The sequence below is a fragment of the Astatotilapia calliptera genome, chromosome 7 (assembly GCF_964374335.1).
Source record: "Astatotilapia calliptera chromosome 7, fAstCal68.1, whole genome shotgun sequence".
Taxonomy (NCBI): Eukaryota; Metazoa; Chordata; class Actinopteri; order Cichliformes; family Cichlidae; genus Astatotilapia; species Astatotilapia calliptera.
In genome coordinates this window covers 60834400-60856311 of record NC_137428.1, presented here as the reverse complement: position 1 = coordinate 60856311, position 21912 = coordinate 60834400, and the positions used below count along the sequence as shown (strand labels likewise).

The window sequence follows — 21912 nt, the reverse complement described above, 5'->3', positions numbered from 1 at the left end:
GTCGGCGATGCTCGCTGTGAGTAAACTGTTTCAGCCCACTGTACACGGTGTTCATGCCTTAGAAAAGAAATAAAGTTCAGTGAAGCAGTTTCCTACGCCTCCTTCGATCTTTTTGCTAGCGGAGTTGACCTGTATAGTAAGCTGTTGCCGGCTACGAGTCAGTTACGGAACCTTCAAGTAACTGCCAGAGGTTTCCTTACTACGGTTCGGGGCCGCGGATCTGGCGCGGTAACACCTGTATCTGATTGAGGAATCACTCATCTTTGGAAAAGAGAGTTTATTACAGAGAAATGGCTCTTTCCAAAATAAAAGCTATACTATACGCCTCTTCTGGGCTATATTCTCAGCAGCATATTGTAGCGGGTCAGGGCTGTTCGGGGTTCTGTTTGTACAGTTATGTTTTGTTTATGTTGCCATAGTGACGGGTGACGCCCTCTCGCTGCGACGTTGTCCTTCCGGGGTCAGAGGGCGCCCTGTGTTGTTGTTGTTGCCGTGCGGTTGCTGCGCTGAGCAGTTAGCTAGCAGCAGTGTTCTTCTGCAGATGTCAATAAACGGCTGTGCTCCCTGGCTAGCTCACGGGAAGCAAGACCAAACGACACCTCCGTCTCCTCGTTGTCTGAGCTCGCCACATTGGTGTCAGAAGTGGGATGATGGTGGTACCCCATGTTCTGACCCGAGTGACTTTTCCCTCGCCGGTCGTGACCGGCCAGTGCGCCAAAAGAAGGCACCTGGACATTTGCAGGACTTTGTGTGGGGTAATGGGGTCCTCGGGGACGACTGACCCCTTAGGTGGGGGCTATGTAGCGGGTCAGGGCTGTTCGGGGGTTCTGTTTGTACAGTTATGTTTTGTTTATGTTGCCATAGTGATGGGTGATGCCCTCTCGCTGCGACGGTGTGTCCTTCCGGGGTCAGAGGGCGCTCTGTGTGTTGTTGTTGCTGTGCGGTTGCCGTTAGCTAGCGGCAGTGTTCTTCTGCAGATGTCAATAAACGGCTGTGCTCCCTGGCTAGCTCAAGGGAAGCAAGACCAAACGATACCTCCGTCTCCTCCTTGTCTGAGCTCGCCACAATATTAAACATATCAGGTCCCCATAAGGAGAATCATGTGCTAACGGCTGTCTAAATGACTCAGGTAAAGTTTGTAGCATGCATGCTTGTTGTTTTTGTCTGCTTCCACTTGTCTTTGCACTAGGATGATGTCGGCGTAAATGTGCAGTCATATTCGTTGTGTTCCCACTAGTGCTGTCAGCGTTAATCTCGTTGAAATGACGTTAACGCCACAACACGGTAAATCTCCTAACGAGCTACCCCTGCGTGGGGCTAGACGGCCAACACGTTAACGAGCTAACTGTGCTAACACACTAGTTCCCACCCATGTAATTCAGCATTGCGTGGCACATCCAACATACTGTTTTACTTTAGTCCATGACGCGCTTACCTTCAGGGTCATATGTCACATGAAAACCAAAATAATTCCAAACGCCAGATCTGAATGAGGGTGGGGGAGGTTCAATTTGCCATGTTGCAAGGAGAGCTTAACTTCTGTCTCGCTAGCTTGCCCTGCGCTCTTCCTTCTGACGATGCTGTCTGTGTTGAATGCTCAGTGGATCTGTGCTCGACAGTGCAGCCTAGGCGGAGTAGTCGAACGCAGATTCACTGAGCGCTCAACACAGACAGCATCGTCAGAAGGAAAGCTGATCAAATAAATTACAAATTTTGTATTGTCCCATACATATGCATACGGAACCGAAAGCACTGTATCGAACGGTTCAATATCGATACGAGTATCGTTGCACCCCTAATATATATATATATATATATATATAGACCAAAAAGTTTTATTGCTAAAAATAAATGAAGGATGCCTTCAAGGTGGTGTTTATTCAGTATTTGTGCTGTAAACAGAAATCCTCTAGGGTTTGGTCATACAATGTATATCAAGTGTACAGTTTTTCAAGCTCTTCAGCAAGTATGCTGCCCTAGTCATTGCTAAGAAACTTGCTACAGTTTTTACTGTGTGTTTACACTGTCTTGAGACTGTTCTCTATCTCATATGCTTCAATGTGATGTGATGGTGCTGGATACATGTTTAGAGTTGTTACTATACTGTAGAATCTGGTGTCTGTTTGATGGACATCCTTTGACGGATAACAACTCAATCCACTAATGCCTAAAACCTTTGCAAACTATTGCATATATGCACACGTACTCAGTTGCTCGCGTTATCCGCTTGCTTTCATCACTTTCTCATTCAAGCGCTCTCTTTAAATTCCACCTAATAAGAAAATGTTGTCTTGGGGCCGTCTGGTCAGCTTGAACTAGGATGTCAGTGAGAACACAATGGGGCATAGCACTGACTTAACATCACGGTTAATAATTTACAGACCTGCTGCAAATGTTTCACAGCACATTTTTTTTCCCATGAGGAGATCACTTGTTTAAATTGTGGTGTGAATAACTGACTATATTCAAGCACAGCTCACAGAGTCCAATTACTAATCTCAGCAGATAAGCATTTCTGCTGTTATCTGGAGTTTTGAATTCAATTGAATGTGAGAACAGGGGCCACGCAAGTTGATGTTGGTCAGTGTAATAATAATGCATCTTTGTTCATATACAATGGCAAACTTTGAAACGCTCGGGATCCCTGCTTAACAAAGCATTTAGATGGAAATCAAGGTCAGATTGATGTTTATTTGTTTTGGCCTTAGGACCTGTATGAAAATAGCCCTCAATGAGGAAAAACTCCCACGAAAACCTCATCAACATTAAAGGCAGTTTGTTCTGTTTGTGTGTTGCTGTTTACCAGGGAGGCTTTTGATCACTGACACCCCCCATAGATAAAGTGAAGCATGAAGGCCAAATCCTGCCCCGCATTGATCTGAACAAACATCCCCCTCCCGTTGCCAGCATACACGCACACACGCACACGCACACACGCTGTCCTAATATTACCATAGTGTTAGTACTCTACAGCAAGATCAACAGTGTGTGACAACAGCTGTGTCACATTATGAATATTGCAACATCAATGGGTGCAGAGATCATTATACGAATTAATTGGCAGTGGTGCTGTCATTAACGCTATCCAAACACGCCTATAGTTAATGCGAATGATCCGAAAATGTTTTATCTAATTGTTTATTCATGCTGTCCCTCCATTATTCGTTTTCAGCTTTTGCTAGTAGCATTAGGGTGATCCTGTGTGTAAGTTGCAGACAAGAGATTTTGCACTATTCTGTGAATGTTATTTCTTCAAAGTTGCCCTGCATTATTAATTTGAGTGTTAGTTTCAAGTTGCCTTGGGTACTTATCTTTGTGTTTTTACCCTCCAACCCTCTGTAATCTCCTATTACCCCCTCCACTTTGCCCATTCCCCCTTTGCTACCCTCCTCTCTCTCCCTCCCTTTTTTTCTCTCCCAGGCGAGTGATGCATGCTGCAAACGGTGCGTGCGTGTAGTGTGAGCGAGAGCCATCGGTGTATGCGTGTGCTTGTGTTGCGTGTGTGTTTGACTGTATGAGTGTGTGTGCTTGAATGTGTGTTGAGAGAGCGAGAGAGAGCAAGAGCGAACGAGAGAGAGAGAGAGAGAGAGACGGATAGACCGAGCCTCTAACACGGAGCATGCCTCTGCGTCCGGCAGCCGGCAAACATGAGCCACCGAGCCCTCCACGGCAGGACCAGCAGCAGCACACACACACACACTCACACACAATCACACACCCTCACACACACGCAGCAAACGGCAGCCAGGGGGCCAGCACTGACAGCAGCAGCTCCCGGGAAGAGGACAGTGGCGTTCCCGTTCCTCACGGTGTTCCGGCTTTCCGTCCCAGTGCAGAGCGTAGCAACAGTGCAAGAGCACCCATGGAGGAGCCAACAGGCAACACGGTGGTCATCCGCATTGGAATCCCAGACTTGCAGCAGACGGTAAGAGCTCATTCTGTAGCCAGAGTATAAAAGAGAGGTAATCTGCCTCTCCCCCTTCCTCTTTGAATAGGTGCTTTCTACCTCTCTACTGCTGGCTTTATGTATTATCTGTCCTTTTAAACATCGTCAGCTTTTAATTTTTCGTCTTTTCCGTCAGCTTCTCTTTATCGTTATCACCCATGCTCTTCTTTTCCCTTGTTTTCGGTTTTGGTTTTTTTTGGTATGCACACTTAGTAGCTGTGTTTGCTTGCTGGCTTCTGGGGGTTCCACTCCTCCCCTCCCCACCTTTTCCACTGTTGCCTCGCTAATAAATCTACCTCTTCATTAACTGGGCTTCAGCTGACTTTGACAACTGGCCACTTAGGGTGAGAATGGGGGTCTGAGGGAAGGGGGAGGAACGGAAAAGGCATCAGGGGTAACGGAGGCTGTGAGGTGATTGCAAATGCCCAAGAAGGCACGAGGTAGAGAATCATGACAGTTATACCTAAACAGTAAAACTTTACCTCATCATGTCGTCTTCCCACTGTGTTTGCTCTGTGCCCAGAGAGTATAACAGGTCCAATCATACACTGTTCCTCCACTAATGAAGCTGCAGTTTCTCTGAATGTGTAGCCTGTACCTGTGTAGTATTGCAGCCACTGAAAATAAAAGCAGAACCATCAGACTGTTGAAACCATTTGATCGCCTTCACAAGTGTGTCCATATCTGTATGTGATTGCTGCAGAGGGTGGTGTGAAACAGGACAAATGGGCACATAGTAAATTAGTTCTGTCATTCAGTTTTCAAGCTATCTCATTCATGTAGATTCAACAACATTGAGTAATGCAGTGCAGTGGAACATCTGTCACTGAAGTGTCAAGGTGCCATTTCTTTGAGGTTAACGGGGATCTTCAATTTGATTGCCTGGAACTGCACTTAACTGCAGAGAAATAGCATTTTACTGTTTGATTGGCTGTAAAATAAAATGTTCAGCTCAACATATCTTGACCCCATGTTATATGTCTGCAGCTATTGCTGCTCTCTCTCTCTCTCTCTCTCTCTCTCTCTCTCTCTCTCTCTCTCTCGCGTGTATATATATATATATATATATATATATATATATATATATATATATATATATATATATATATATATATATATATATATATATATATATATATATATATATATATAATGTCAGTAGCACATATAAGATCACACTATTAGACAAATGAAGTGACTTTCCTCTGGAATAACACATGACTCTGAGTCAACACTTATCAACTTATCTAGCCATTCACCTTCTGTTTCACATTAATACTCGAGATATTGTCTATTAATTGTAAAGCAAAACACAGATTATACCCTGGCAGCCATTCGCTACATACTTGTGCTCAGTTACTAAGCTTTTTGCAAGAAGTTAGGCTGAGTGTCCCGTTTCTATTCATTCTGCAGACATTGATGGCGAAGGCAAGAGGCTGGTGCTCTGTTTGTTGTTGTTGATTACCTCATTGTCGTTGGATACTTGGCTGAAATGACCCATTGTATCTTAGTGAGGCTCCAGCACCGAATGCCAGGAATAAAGGCAGGAAATAAAAGGAAGGCAGCTGAAAAGAAAGTAGAGAATTCCCCAAAGGTGCTATAGAATAGCCCTGTGTGGACAAAAATGTTTTCAAGCAAGCTCAAACTCAAAACTCTCAGCATGCAAATATGTATAATATAGAATAAGTATTTGCAGTTACATGAAAGAATACACACACACACACCTGGGCATGGTTTTACAAGCTTACACAGTTACACACTCAAACATGCACTCATGTTCATGATTCCTAATCCCATTGCCCGGGGAATTGCCTTAATGTGGTTATGTAACGTTAAGATGCTCCACGAATTATTAGTTTCAGTTTCAGTCACATTTAGTCCAGTATATGGATAAGAAAGCAAGAACACATATGGGATGACACAGTGATAGAGGGAAAGACAAACAGAGAGTTTGCCTGAAGTCTGACAGACAAACATAGAGGCAGCTGACAGATGGCCAGATTCTGACAGTTTGAATCTTTTATGGAGCAGTCAAAAGTGACTCGTGTGTACTCTGAGTAAGCAGGAGATTACACTAGAATAGTCTGCCTGAAGTAGGATTACACATCTCCTGCTGTGTTTCAAGCCTAGATCAGGAGAATGAAGCACCATGCAAAGATCATGCTGGGCAACATTTTCCCTTTTCTGCGAGAAATTAGGGTGGAGCACAGCCCAATATGCAGTAAAGCCAGAGTATAAAATAGTTAATAGTTCCTTCACAATTCCTTTCTCAATCTCTGACCTATTATGTTGAGTTCCCAGTATTTTTTCAGCCTAATTAATCTGAAGTAGGGGTATTATTTCTGGTACTATTCTTGCATGTGAACTGTGTTTTGAGAATTTCTTCTTCAGGTCTGGTTAGGTGATGGAGTAAAATAAAGAGTGGTGTTAAAATTATGGAAGACAATTATGGAAATTAAGGAAGAAAATTAATGGATTTTAGTCATTCAGCTTGCAATTTATTCTAAGCAAGTCCGTCATTACATAAAAGTACTGTTCAGTCTTTGGCAAACATTTAATCTCTAACTGTATTTTGGCAACAGGAGATAGTACAGTTGCATTAGCAGTCAGTACCACCTTTTGTTCGGTCGGGGTGTTTGGGAAATTATTTGTAAAGATTGTACTTTTTTCCCACCATAGGTATCATTTGGTATTCATCATACCCAGCTTCACAAAAATTCTATTTTTGTGATAGAAGCAAAAAAGATAGATTCCCAATACCGCTAATGGGTGTCATTCATCTCTCAAAAGAGAGGGAGACACACACGTAAATAGTCTGCCCCACTATTGCCTACCTGCTTTAATCCATCTTCTCCATTTATTTTTGTGTTACGTCTCTCAGTGCATCCCATTTCTTTATCCATTCACAGAATACATTTTTCTGTCAGATGCAGAAATCTGTCACGATTATGATGTTGAGAAAATAATTTTAAAAATAAACAAAAAACAAACAAAAAAACCCCTCAAGTCTTGTTATATAGACCTTTGGGTTTGAGGGTTACACGCAGTATGCTTTCTCTTTGAAAAAACATTTGTCTTGTGGAAGCTCGAGGTTTCAGCTCTCTTGTTTGTAACAATAGTTGCTGCATCTTATTGGGTCGAACTGAAATAGACATCTTGAAGGCCCTTTCATTGTCTCTGTGCATATTTTCCTGTTCACATGCTTGCATGTAGCAGCATATGGTGTCCCTCCTTACACTTTACATCCTTTTGTGCTGGACTTAGCACTTTGTGATGCCCTCTTTGTCTTTTCTGTTGTTTTTGAATTTTTTTCCACCTCTTCTGTCTGTCTGTGTAGTTGGCTTATAAGGTACCCTGTTTTTCCTGTCTGCTACTGTCTTGAACTGCTGTCTGAGTAAGTTATTTTCTGGAAACATTTGGCACATGTACATATGTAGGCTTAATATTTCATGAAAGACATTGTCCTTGACATTTTTCATTCTACAGTACTCTTCAAAAGTCTTGAGTCACCGCTAATTTCGTTATATTTTGCTAGGAAAATACAAAATAGGTGCAGCAATTTATTGAAGTTGAGGCAGTCTTAAGAAGTCTTCAGGAATAGTTCTCCAGGCTTCTTGAAGAGCATCTTCTTTGGATGTTTGCTGCCTTTTGTTCTGTTCTCTGTTAAGATGATCCCACACTGCTTCAATAATGTCGAGGTCCACATGCTGGGGAGTGTTCCATTGTGCGGTTTTCTCTCCATGGTATAGTTTTGCTGCATTGGCAGTGTGTTTGGAATCAATGCAAAAAAATTATGCTGTTGCCAGTCAGGCAGATTCCAGACTTTACTGTGTGGTGTTTAAACATATGATTGCACTTTTCAGTGTTCCACCCAAAACCGATGGAACCCATTGAACCCAAAATTTCAAACTTGGTTTCATCACTCCATTGATTTTCACTCCAGTTCTTGTATAATTTGGCATTGTTCAGTCATTTCTCCCTGTTTCCCTTTCTTTAAAATGGCTTTTGCAAAGCGACCCTTCCACTGAAACCCTGAAGACATAACTTTTACATACTAGTAAAGTTTTCGTTTTGCTTTTTAGGCCTGCCCCACTTCTCCTTGTTCAATTTCCTGTGCACGACAAACCGTTCCAAGATAGACCATGTTTTCAGCTGACTGAGGATGGCTTAGTTGGTGCAAAAATCCAGCTTTATACCTGTTAAACTCTGTTATTTTTAGCATTTTTCTTTAAGCTAACTAAAGAAATTCAAAGGCTGCTGACAGGATGCTAGAAATAAAGTCACTAAAGATACTTGTCTGTTATGTGTAAATCCAATGCTGGTTCATCCCTGCTGTCTTTTTTGTGCTGTTGAAATTTTTAAAAAGTCTGTGCTAGTGACTAATTGTTCAAACGCCATCTCAATTATTCAAATTTAGAATTTTTATTAGTCAAAGTAAAAAATGACAGTTTTTGTAGGACTGTTAAATTTAATTTTGATCTCGTGATGTGGAAAATAGACTATAAGTTTAAAAATGTCTCTTCTCCATTAACCCCAAGGCTTGTCATTTTGACCTCACAGTTGTAAATCTGTTGCTGAATAAATAATAGGATTTTTGTTTTCAAGTGGAAATTTCAGAAATTGAAAAAAAGCTAAAAAAAAAGTTCAAGTTGTTTTTATATCATCAGCGTCAAATTCTTTTCTTGGCCAATTTACCGAGTATATATCCAGTGACAGTTATGCCTTATGTCATTTTTGTACTCTGTGGAACATGTGGCCTTCATGTTTTGAGTACCTGCTGTGTAGCCTCCTGGCAGATTAATCTCTTTTGTCCCTTTTGTGTGTTCTTGTTTAACTACCATCTGCCTGCATCGTCAGTCCAGATGATATTTTGACGTATTTCCAAATATGCAACTGTTGTTTTCCTTAGCCAGTAAGAGTGGGGACCTGTCGTTTAGTAACTTGTTAATCAGTACTGCTACCTGATTTACACTGTAGATTGGTTGAATGCAGGCTGCAAAATTTAGTAGCTGAAAAACAAATATGATTTCAGTTCTGTTATCCTGGTGTTACCCAAATTAACAGTTCTGCTGGTGCCTTTCTGAGTAGAGAAGGGATTTCCCTGTGTATCTAGTAAATTGGTGCGGGTGTAGGTGTGAGTGGTAGTCTGTCTCTCTGATGACCTGCCCTGGCTGTAGCTCATCTCTCACTCAGTGTCAGCTGGGATAGGCTCCAGCTCCCTGCAACTCAGTTGGATAAGTTGTTAAGAAAATGGATGGATTGAGATTTAGAAGCAGAAACCAAATATTAACAGACCTGGACTGAGCTCAAGCCCCCGAAAATAATTCAGGACTAAGAACGCAACTTTTCAGTCCAAATACTGACACAGACACCTTGACTCAAACGATCTGTTTCTTTAGTTTGTTTGTTTTTTATTTTTTGTCCAGTTGATACTATTGTTAAGTGTTTTTGTTTTTTTTTGAGAAGGACAACCGCTGCCCAAACAAAAACCTGTAGTGATCCCATATGTGTCAGGAGTATCGGAGCACTTGAGACGCATTTTTTCTAAACACCGGGTTTCTGTGGCTTTTAAACCCCAAAACACGCTGCGCCAAAAATTGGTCCACCCCAAGGATCGGGTCCCCCGACACAAACAGAGTAACATAGTGAAAGATGCTTAAAAGCGGCTCTAAAGAGAATGAACTGTATAGAGACCGATTGCGTCCAGAGGCGAAGCAGCGGTACTTGCAGAAAATAGCGTGCATTGGAAATGTGGACCCGTATGAAATACGGCCGTGGAGTAGAAACCCTGAAGACCAACCGCTATTGATGTAGCCTGACATATTCTCGTACCTTGTCTGTGGAGTCAGCGCGTACAAGTCGTCATTCAAGCAAAGGTAAGTCAGCTCGAGTACTGCGAGTGAAATGCGTTTGATTTCCCTGCAAACATTCAGATTAGTGCAGCATAAATTCATTCATGAGGGGAAATTACAGTGAGAACATGTGGAGGCTGTTAGGTGGATAACATAGTGAGTTCAGTGCATTGATGTGACACTGTCCTGAAGGATTGTTATTCTTTATGGTTAAAGAAATTGCACTAATTTATTCATATTTATTATAAATAATTCTAATTATACATCTTGCTTCCATGTTTGTATCTTGTGTCACTAAAAATACATTTTATTTTAATTTTATATATTGATCAATGACCTGCAGAATCTCCTTATCATATTAAGTGATTCATAATTGTCACTTTATGCTTTCTCCATCTCTAAAGTGATGACATCCTTGCATTACATCCTTTAGGTTCATTTTCTGCAGGCAGGTTTCTGACAGAGAACAGGCAGATTTAGAATATAACATGCAGCGTTCTATAGATGGAAAAAGAAATGAAAAATTACATGTATGTGCTAACTTTCTAAACACTTTGTTACATTTATGATAAAGTAGATTAAACACATTTATGTCTGCCTTGGCTCATTAGTTCTTGTCTTTAAATGAACTTTGTCTGTGTGTGTTTCAGGTCCTGCACTCTCAAAGACTGAATGAACCAGCATTGCAGCCATGGGTCACTGTGAGCATCATAGGGAAGGTTGAAGCCGCGCACTGCACCTGTATGGCCGGAGTCGCAGAGACCTGCAGCCATGTCGCTGCTCTTCTGTTTAATGTAGAAGCAACAGTGTTGATCTGTGGCACAAGGACTGTTACAGATGAACCTGCATACTGGGTTTTGCTGGGTAATATGACCAAGATACAGCCAGAGGTTGGCCATAAGATAGACTTCTCCTCTTCAGCTGCCCAAAAAAAGGCTCTCAATCAAAACATAATAATAATAATAATAATAATGGATTGGATTTATATAGCGCTTTTCAAGGCACCCAAAGCGCTTTACAATACCACTATTCATTCACTCTCACATTCATACACTGGTGGAAGCAAGCTACAGTTGTAGCCACAGCTGCCCTGGGGCAGACTGACAGAAGCGAGGCTGCCATATCGCGCCATCGGCCCCTCAGACCATCTGTAGTGACAGGTAAAAGGAGGGGTCCTCAAAACAGAAAAATCCCACCTGCTACTTTGGAGGAGTTGTCACTGCTATTGGATACTTTGCTGGAACACAGTAAAGCTGTGGGTTGTGGGAATGACCCATAATGTTTTATCTAGGGGTCTAGATTTATGCCTGTAGTGCACTGCCGTGTAAATAATTTGCATTTACTGAATATATACTGACTGAGTACCACTGTTCAAAAGTTGAATAAAGAAACAAACTAATTTTTGCCTCTTTTTTTTTTTTATTGAAACCACCTTATAGAACATCACATCAGTTACAATGTAGAATCCATGTCATTTATAGTTTACAAATGACAAAATGTTTACACAAAATCATGAGTGTTTACATGACATCACCCACTACTAACTTTATTTACTGTATCTTTTGAAAAAATACAGCAATTTTAACAGCACAATACTTAAGAATATTTAACAGGAGCAGGTTTCATTTTTCCCTGGTTTTATTATCACACTGTTCACCAAAACGCAGCAAACCTTCACCATCTTATCCAGAAGGGTCACCTCTTCACCCTCACATGGAAGAAGTAATCTGATTGGCATGGTGGTATGTTTGAAGCAGGTCCCTTGTGTAGCACTGGAACCCAGTCACGATGTTTCATCCATTTCATAGGCTGGTTTGCTGCAATAATGCCAAATAATTAGCATCTCTATTGATAGAAGGTAGTTCTGCAAAATCACTCAGTAGGATGTTTGTTCTAATTTGCTATGACCGCAGAGCGCATAGAAAATAAAACTAATAGGCTATAAAGAGTGATATGAACATATTTAGAACTTACCGGAATGAAAATGTCTGGAGCACCAACAGATATTTGGAGATGGAAGAGAACTACACGTCAGCTCGTCTCACAGCTGCTATCCAGGCTGGACGCCTTCGTTTGGTAACATCGATACACGAGCTGCCTCATGTTGCTTCCGGGTTGGGAAAGAATTAAAAGATAAACCCTTTTCAAGCTTATTCTCTTGCCGGTCATGCGATCGAACATTGCAGCCGACCACACAGCAAATACGAACCATGGCTGTTGTGTGTGACTTCGCTCCCTTTTCACTTGCGCTAGACCCCCAAAATGGCGGATCGGGCCAAAATCCTTTCCACGCCCACCCCCCGTGACATCACGCTCCAAAGCCCTATAGTTCAGTGGGTTTGGTCAGTGGTCATGAGAATTTGCATAATTAAGATTAAGGAACTGACCTCCCAGCCCATTGTTCCTTCAGTGGGCTGGTTTCAGTCATTATGCAAATGTACTGTTTATAAGATTGGGGAAACCTGCAGTCAGCTGAGACTGAAGAAGTCACTTGGATGAGTGACGAAACGTTTCTCCCACAAAACGCTACGTCCAGATGAACAGTATTAACCTTTGGAGATATTGTTAAGTTTGTAAACTGTTAATTTTGTTAACTACCTTTTTAGAAGCGTTTTATGTGTCTGACAAGCTTCCATGTTCAACAGTAAGTTGCTAAGAGCATGTTTTGGCTCATTGGTGCTGAGCAGGTATTCTGCAGTGAGCTTACCACAGAAAGCAGAGGTATTACAAGCGAGAGTGAATGAAAACATCAAATTTGTAGCAGGATAGCTAAAATAAGCTATCCACAAAGCCAACCCTCGTGGTTGTTGCTTTAAGGTTCTTTTCTTGTATTAGAACTGTACTTGACCCCCCCAAAATTTAATTACTCTCATCTTTATTGCATAGCTTTTACATCTTGATGCATAATAATGAATGAAAATAATAAAAAGTCATCTAAACGTCACCCATCCACCAATATGAGGTGTTTGTTGATATGCTGTGTTTGGTTTTCTCTAAACATGGCACTGTGCTTTATGATTAAACCTCTTGGTCTCACCTGTCCAGAGGACATTGCTCCAAAAGTCTGGTGGTTTGTTCACCTTGGGGTGAATTTGGAACATCCACTCCTGAGAAGATTGGCAACTGTGTTAAATCTCGAACTCTGTTTCTGTAATTGGGCTTAGTTGTGTGTTGTTATTCATACGATCTGGGTTAGTTCGATTAGTTATTTCTTGTTGATATTATCAAAATAATAATAGTATAGACAATATATTAGTTTCCTGAAATGATCAACCAAGATTATGGTTATTCTTAAATTATTATTATTATGTCAAGTCATAATAATATAGGATTTTTAAGACTGATACTAATAGTTGGTAATTTAAAAATGCTTTATTGGCTCTTTTTTTTTTCTTTTAGACACACAAAACATGAACAGGTTTCTCTTAAAGTTTTATGTGTAGTTATTTATTAACTCATTCATGCTTTAGTCAACTCACATCAGCAGGTTGTTGTGTTTGTGACATTATAAACATTGTTGCTGTCAGGGATGTTGAAGAGTTGCCTGTGGTAGACAAGCTGTACATTATCAACACTTGTACAGTGACTGAAGGGTGTTTGTGCAAATTCCCTGCTGACTCGGCCTCAGGATGTCTAGAGGCAAGAACCAAGCGCACCCAAATGAGCGCACCAGTGATCATGTGCGCATCACGCAGAGGGAGAGTGAGGGACGAAAAGCAGCAGCAGAGCATGGCAGTTGTATCGCAGTTTGTGTGATTCCATGTGCATTAATGAGACCACAACCATACTTATAGTCACCGATACTGCACCTGCCACAATTATAAGTGCATATCTTCTGTGAAGCTTCATTAAAGACGGTGAACTAAACTCCTGGACCGCTGCAGTCTTTCTGACCGAAGACTTAGGCCAGACTTGTATACCCAGCACTTCCAGTATATATATATTCTACAAGTGGTCCTTCGAACCCAGCACTTCCAGTATATATATATTCTACAGTGTTTCTTCTTTACTTTAACATTTTTCATTACAATATTAGTTTGAATTGAATTGAATTGAATGAATGCTTTATTGGCCATATGCAGGTTGCCCCGGAGAGGAATAGGACCCCTGCGGTCAAGCTCTAACTATAGGAAAGTTATTTCTCATTAAATACTGTGATTGTTTCATTGATCTTTTTATACCAATCCATTGCTTTTTTTCCTCTGTATTACTTTTTTAGCCCTTTCTGTCTTTTGTGTGTTATCCTCATTTTTATCTTTTTCCTGAGTCTAGTCTGAGAGAAGCCTGGGAATATAAAGAGATATTAATATTAGCCCAGTCAGACTGACCTTTTGTCACAAGAGTGGTCTAGATATTAATTGTGTTTGTGCAGGGAGGACATCCCTCTCCATTGTAATATTATATCTATAACCAACAATGCTTATATAGATATAGATGGCTGGCATGTCCTGTGTTTCAAGCCAAAAGCATCTAATTGCATAAGCCTTCAGCTGTTTGACCATCAAGTTAAAATCAAATGCTATGTGCAGTAGATAGTGCTCTTGGAGACATTTTAAACACAATACTTGAAGTCAATACAGTAAGACTCTCTTCTTTGCAGCCAATGGGAAAAAGGAAGCCCCTAGGCAATACAGACATTTCCAATAGCCTGCACTACAGTAGTGAACTGCTACAGCCCTCTATTCTCAGCAGAGGAGCTCAGCTTCTACTGTTCTAACTGTAGTGAAATAAATCACTTAGCAACAGATAAACAGTCTTTGTGGCTCATGAAAAAGAATAACCATGACATAATTAGTTTTGGTTGCATATAAAAGACAAAAAAATCTTCTGTCTAAGTGTAGGTTCGCACACTGTCTTGATGCGGTGCTAAAATTTTTAAAAGATTACGCACACAGTGTTGTCTTACCTACCTTGAACTCTCTGCTTCTCTAGATCGAATTGATTTTATCACACGGATGCTTATAGAGCAGCCAGGTTGTAATTTCACAGTTAGCTGCTGGATAAATCAAAATGGGGTTTGGTTAAAAATACAGTTTTTATAGTGAAGGTTTTAAAAATGTTTCAAAGTAATCTAATCCAAAATGCAAAAAAGAGTAAAAGCAGGTACAAACGTATTTATTTATTGCAAATCGCTGTGTAGTAGCTAAGTGTTTATGTGCCTATGCAGTTCTGAGTCTGTGTCTTATTGGAGTGTTCATATCTCAGTGATGACTGGCGTTAACTGTAAATCTTGTTGGCATATCAGTCTCGCCTGTCAACAGTAATGGAAAAGAGGACTTTAATCGATATTTGTTGCGTGTGCTGGTGTGTGTCCTTGTCCAATTATGCATGCATAAAGAACATGGTGTCTGAATGAGACAGATGGGAAGTAGAAGATTCTAAAGAGTTCTTATAACATGGAGTATACTTGTCAGTGGCATTTTTTAACAAGTTCGGAAAACGTACTGCAATAATAAACCATTATGATACCATTTCACAGTTGGCGAAGATTTGTAGGTACATCCCTGGTTTAGATCTGGTGACTGTGGAGGCTATTTAAGTAAACTCATTGTCATGTTCAAGACACCAGTTTGAGCTGAGCTGAGCTGAGCTTTGTGACATGGAACATTATCCTGCTGGAAGCAGCCATCCAAAGATGAGTACAGTGTGGTCATAAAGGGATCGACATGGCCAGTAATAACGCTCAGGTAGGCAGCGGCGTTGGAATGATGCTCATTTTATGCTAAGGAGCCCAAAGTGTGCCATAAAAGTGATCTCCCACACCATTACATCACCAACAACCTCAGCCTTTGATACAAGGCATATTTTCAGCAGAAATTGAGAGTTATCAGTCCAGGCAACATATTTTAGATCTTCTATTTTATTATTGAAAATTGAAGGGTCTTTACCTTGTTTAGTATAAATTGTCTTGAGGTGACTGTGATTTGTGCTATATAAATAAAATTGAACTGCACTGAATTAAATTATTGTCCAACTTTTGCAAGCCTGTATGATTTATAGCTTCGGTTTACTGCTTTTAGTTGACATGAATGGCTTGAACTTATGCTGCTGTGCTTCATCTGCTTCAAGTTTTGAAGTGTTGTTCATTCAGAGATGCTTGTCTGCATACCTTTGTTTTAGAAGTTGTGATATGAGTTTGGATTGCTGTTATGTTAGCTCAAAGCTTTTTTTTTAAATTGTCCTCTGAGCTCTGACATCAACAGAGTATTTACATTCAGAGAACTGCACAGCACTGCCTATTTTTCTTTTTTAAACCATTCTACATAAACCCTAGAGATGGTTTCATGGGAAAATCCCAAGAGATCGGTAGTTTCTGAAGTACTTAGACCAGTCCATCTGGCAACCAGCACTTAAATTGCCTTTCTTCCCCATTCTAATGCTCGGTTTGAACTTTAGCAGGTCATCTTAACCATGTCTACCTGTCAAAATACACAGAGGTGCTGCCATGTGATTGGTTGATTAGATATTTGTGTTAAAAAGCAGTTGGACGGGCGTGCTTGTGTGTATAAATACAGCACTTTTTAAGTGCAGTTGTCTGTGTGTGAACTCCCAAGTGAAGACACAAAGATGTGAAAGAAAGTGTCGTGCAATAACAAATTTGACTAATATGAACAAAACTAAAGACAATGTATCCTATTTTAGCTAGTTTTGTGAGTACCCAGTTATTTTTATATTTTATAATAAAATAAATAAGTGCGCAACCTGACATGTGCCTTGACCCCCAGTTTTAGCTTTTAGCTTAGTGCTAATAATTTCTCACGCTTCTTCTGTGTTCTCCTTAGAGTCCCTAATTAAAGTACGTCTCTGTCTCACCCTTAAACTACTAATGTGTGAACTCATATCATGTTGTGTGTGTTCGTATGCTCAGTAACTGGGTAATTCTGGCTATATGTATGTAAGTGCCATGACTTTGTGCTGCATGAGAGAACATGTCAGTGTAGATCAACAACACTGAGGTTTGTGTGATGCAGTGATCTGAATTTACTGCAACTGCCAAAATGTTTGGTCATAAGATAACCTGACTATTCCCAGCTGGCATACATGGTTTTAGTCATATCTTTATGAAGGTTGCAATATTGAGGTTTTTGTTGAATCTGTTCTGAAGAAGTGACCCTTTGGATTTATTTAGCCTCAATGATAAAATTTAGATGGACAAATATAATAAAATATTTATTTTAAGAGCTGTTACTAATAGTTTTATGCAAGTATAGGACATGAAAATGATATCTACTCACCAGTTAATAAAGACTAAAATGATAAGGTTATTCTTTCAGCAAATTAGAGAAATTGTAACTTGCCTAAAGGACAGGAGATGAATCCAGGGATTTAAAAGTTACATCCATAATCATTAACTGTTTATACTGTGTTTTTAGATTTTTAGAAGTAACAAGTTGAAGGGTCGCTCTAAGCAGTAACCCACCTAAATGCATTTTATCTCCATTTATGCTGCTGCATTTTTTAATTCTACTTGACTTTATTACCAGAAAAAAAATACCAGTGTGGTCTGTGACTGACTCAACTGCACAGCTTGGGCTAGACTTAGATGTGTGGCTTCATGGTGTGGTCATCCACTTTTTCCATTTAGGAGTTGTTTTCTTTGTACTGCAGACACATCCAAGTCTCAGCAACCTGGCAAAGAGTGAAATCAGTAGCGATAAAAGTATCCGAGATTCTGCATGCAGGTAAGCTGATAAAGTGAAGGGTTGTCGTTTGTGGAATGACAACAGGGAAGGCATACAGGAAGCAGTGTGACCTGGGACGCACACTTGCATTGTGTGCCACTGTACTGATTGTTTTTATAAAGCAAGAAACACAGTGGATATTATGCTGATATTTCTCCAAGAATTTACTGGAATGTCTGAAGACCCTGGGCTGTGACTGGCATCTTTCTGCTGTCATACCTCTTTGTGCTGTGACTCTTGGTAAAGAGGCACTCGAAGGATGATGTCAGTTTCATTCAAGCCCAGCAGGCATCTCAAAAAGCGAGACATAAAGCTGAGAACGTTATTCATCCTCCAGGGAGAAGTGAAGGCCCACAATGAAAACATTAGTTTTTTTATTAGGAACAGATAATGTGATTTTAGATCTCATTTCAGTCACTTATGCAGATTAAGTAAAGCGCGCATGCCCTTTTTTCCGCATTTTATTAGGCAAGAGAGTGCCCAAACATGCGCACTCGCATTGGAACACATGCAGAAGTTAGGAAATTGCTTTGAATAGGATGATATTCACACCTGGAAATATGCATCTTTTAAGCTGATACTTGAAAACTTGTCACTCCCTGACACATCCTTGAGACCACACTCTTAAAAAAATCTGTAAGAAGCGATCCAGCTGTCTAAAATCTAACATCACCACTGTGACATGAAAAAGATTAAATTTGATGAAAAGCAGAGAAGGGTTATTGACAGGTGATGTACCTGTATCATGACATGAGTTCAGGCATGTCTACAGCAATTTCACAAAAAGGTCTGGCAATACCACAAAGGGGCCTTAAACTTTGACAGACTCCATCACTAAAGAGTGACTGTGGGCTATAGCAACAGTGGACAGACAGGCAGGTCTGGGACAACATCTCATATTGTCAGTTGATAGGAGGTTGAGTTTAAAGAAGTCTGCTGAATTGTATTCTTGCTTCGGGGACATAGTTTTGAACTTATTCATAAATAGAAAAAGTATTTTCAATCAAAGGATCTGTGGCATTGCTACACATTTGGCTAGATGCATGTCTTACTCAGGAAGGTTAGTTGAAGAAATTTGCTTAAATAGCTTTAATCAGAGAGGCTGGTAAATTTCAGCAAGTTTCCTTGGCAACCAGCTGGGGTGCACTGCTCTTTGGCACACCCCGAAAAGTAACTGGCTGATGTTATGCAAATTTAAGAAAAGAGACACTAGAGCGAACACAGACAGGCCAATAGGCAGGATAAATCTGTCCCTTGAAACCAAATTGTTTCCTCTCTTAAAAAACTGTGTAAAATGTATTATGTAAGCTCACACTGTTTACTGACTGCAGACAGCGTCGTGCTGCACCTGCCTGATGTGATTGTTAAGATGCAGGATAGCCCTCTGTATTGCGCTCGTGCTTCCACGGAGGATGCAGATAAATAGATTGTTCATTTAAAATGCACTGTGTGTTTTAGAGAGGCTGAGGGAGACACAAAGTTTGGTGTAAGAAGAAGCAGAGGAAGCTGCTGAAGAATATCTCTGCAGCAACACCTTTTAGTGTGTGTTTGAGGTGGTGCACTGTACTGTACTGTAGATCACGAGTGATCTGAGTGAGTATTGAGGCTCTCCCACTCCCTGACAAGTTTCTTTTGGTGCTTTAAGTCTTAAATAATGCAGTTCCAGTAGTTTATTTCCATGTGCAGTTATGTTTCTGTGTGTAGCAAGTAGGGCTGCCACGATTAGTCGACTAGTCACGATTACGTCGACTATCAAAATCGTCGACGACGAATTTAATAATCGACGCGTCGTTTGAAGCTTTGTAAGATCCCAAAGACGCAGGAATAATAGCAGGATTTAAGAGTGTAAAAACTGACTGAAACAGAAGATGGCAGCACTGCATGTACAAGGATGCCAGCTGCCGTTAAACCCCGAAGAAGAAGAACCTGTATCCCAGAATTCATAGCGCAGCCCAGCTCAGTTTCCAACAATGGCGGCAGCTAGTTAGTTTTAATATTACTCTTATTATTCTTTCTGGGTCACAAAATAAACGTTTAACATATTTTCAGGCGAGAATGTAGCTGTGTAAACCTCAAATATCTGCTCAGTTTATCAAGACACCACATATTTTCAAAAGCGCTCCGATGTTTTCGGAGACGTCTGTTACCCACTAGCTCGATAGCTAGCCAGGGGCGAGGCTCACTAGAGCCGTGAGAACACCGGACTCCCGGCAGATCGTTTTCAAACCCACCACCGTCTTTCGCTACTCAGGTTAAACATGATATACAAGTCACTTAGATAACTTGAAATGTTATTGTTTGGCTTTTATCAGTATTTTATTTGTTCCTGAGTAAATCGGTTTGGCTGAGATTAAAGTTATAGTTTTTACACAGCTGAATAAATGTCAAGCAGACAGCTGATTATCAGAAGTGTGAGATGCTGGAGAATTTACTCCGGTGTCCTGTTATATTTTAGATAGCAAGGAGTTTATTAAACTTCACCAAAACAATCTGCAAACTTCATTAAAATTTAATAAACTATCATCTTGTCTTTATATTTAGGTAGCACAGACCTTAAACACTTAAAGCTAAAAGCTAATGATAGTTATATAAGAGCAGATGCTGCTGGTGCAATAAGCTGTACGTTTTACGTTCAATGGATGATGATCTGATTAGTCGACTAATCGCAAAAATAATCGGTGACTAGTCAACTATCAAAATAATCGTTTGTGGCAGCCCTAGTATCAAGAATACGGGTTATAATGATTCCTCCTCATATAAATATCTATCATATTTACCACCTGAACTTCATAGGGGTTTACTACAAAGATGGCTCTGCAGTGACCGCTGACTGGAGATTACAGCCTGCTATCTCTTTAGAAATTCAGGTCCAGGGTTCCTTGCAGATAAAAAAAAAAAAAGTAGGGTAGCTCCGAGTTTCATCTTAAAGCTACTCGATTTTAAGTTGCTAGAACTACACATCTATCTTTCTCTTGCTCGTGCACTCGCCATTACAATTCCTGTCTTCCTCTTTCTACGCTCTTATAGGCATTGACACAGTCCGTCCTTTACACTAGTACTCTTACACTCTGTTCTTCCTCTCTTTTCCTCACTTGATCATTTAGCACCTCTCTTCTTCTCCTGATAACAATATAATCAGTACAGTCTGCAATTATGTTAAAAAAGAGATAAGTAATTGAGGCAGCCTCAGCTTACAGAAGAACTGTAGTGAGATCACCAAGATTTTTGGAGATCTCGTTATTGTTAAGCACTTGCCTCGGAGAACTGGGGCTGTTTTAAATGTAAAGGTCGGTCATAAAGAAGATTAATTTGATTGATTTTGTTCTGTTTGCAGTTTGTTATCTGTTTTAGGGAGCAAAGAGGAGAGTGTGACTTAGTAATCTATTCATGAAATTATCTTTAGAGTAAGCTTACCTTGCTTTTAGTGCCTAACATTTTTCTGCAGATCTGTGTATGTCTTGCTCTGGAGTGGATAGTGTCAGTATAATTATATACATCATTAGCTCACAGAAAGAGATCAGCAGACAGAAATAAATATTTTTACCAATTAATTTATCTCTGTTGTCTGTGAAAAAACCTCCATGCATGATCAACTTTTTTAAGTTAAAATAAAGTTTGCTATCTTTGTAGATAACAATTATGAACAGGAAGTAGACATTAAAACCCCTTTTGTCATTAAGATTCGTGTAAAACTGGTAATGTGGCACTTAGGACAAATTACGAGCACACACCTATCCTTTTCTGTTCTACTTTCCTTGACAGCATCACCACTTCAACACAAATTAAACTCAAGTACTCGTATCAAATCGACAGCCTGAATCACGCACCATTGTCCATAATTAGGGATGGTCCAGCCTCAGCATTTTCCTTGTGAACAGAGTCTGCAGCACGTGTGTGTTAATGCAATGTCTCCCAAGGTGTCTGAATCTTGATGGTAGCCCATTAATCCGAGTTAATTGAATCAATCCCCCCCCCCCCCCCTTCATCTCAGGAGTGTAACGTGGTGGTAGTTCAGATGTAAACCCTTAGATGGTGTCTCTACTTTACGCTATGGGATTTAGTGAGGTAGTTTAAAATGGTAGTCTGTTTCCTATGGCCTGTAAATCTTAAGATTAAAATAAGCGTGTTTATTAGATAATGATACTCAAAATCGAACTGAAAATCTTGCGGTCACATGTAGCATGTAATTATCAAAAGGAGTCAGGCTGTCTCATTTTATGTGTATGGATGCTTGTTATGATAGACACAAATTGAGTTATTTTGTGTTTATATTAGTTTTAGAGGAGCCAGATGTGGCCTCGTGCCGTGTTCACTTGTAGCATCAATGTTTCATGGTTGACTTGTTACAAGCAGAGATGGAAGAGTGAGAGAAAAAAGGTGACTGCTGTTTGTTATCGCCAAAATACCTTATCCCATTTTAGTGATAAAAACA

At 40.3% G+C, this 21912-nt stretch overlaps 1 protein-coding gene across 1 annotated transcript in view; it reads left to right on the top strand.

Annotated features, from left to right (window-relative positions):
• shank3a (SH3 and multiple ankyrin repeat domains 3a) overlaps positions 1–21912 on the top strand; it is a 214676-nt gene that overhangs the window by 43967 nt on the left and 148797 nt on the right. The window contains exon 2 of the mRNA XM_080304780.1: positions 3421–3925. Within this exon, the coding sequence (XP_080160906.1) occupies positions 3620–3925 (306 nt within the window). The 5' untranslated portion in view covers positions 3421–3619. The remainder of the gene's footprint in view (positions 1–3420; positions 3926–21912) is intronic.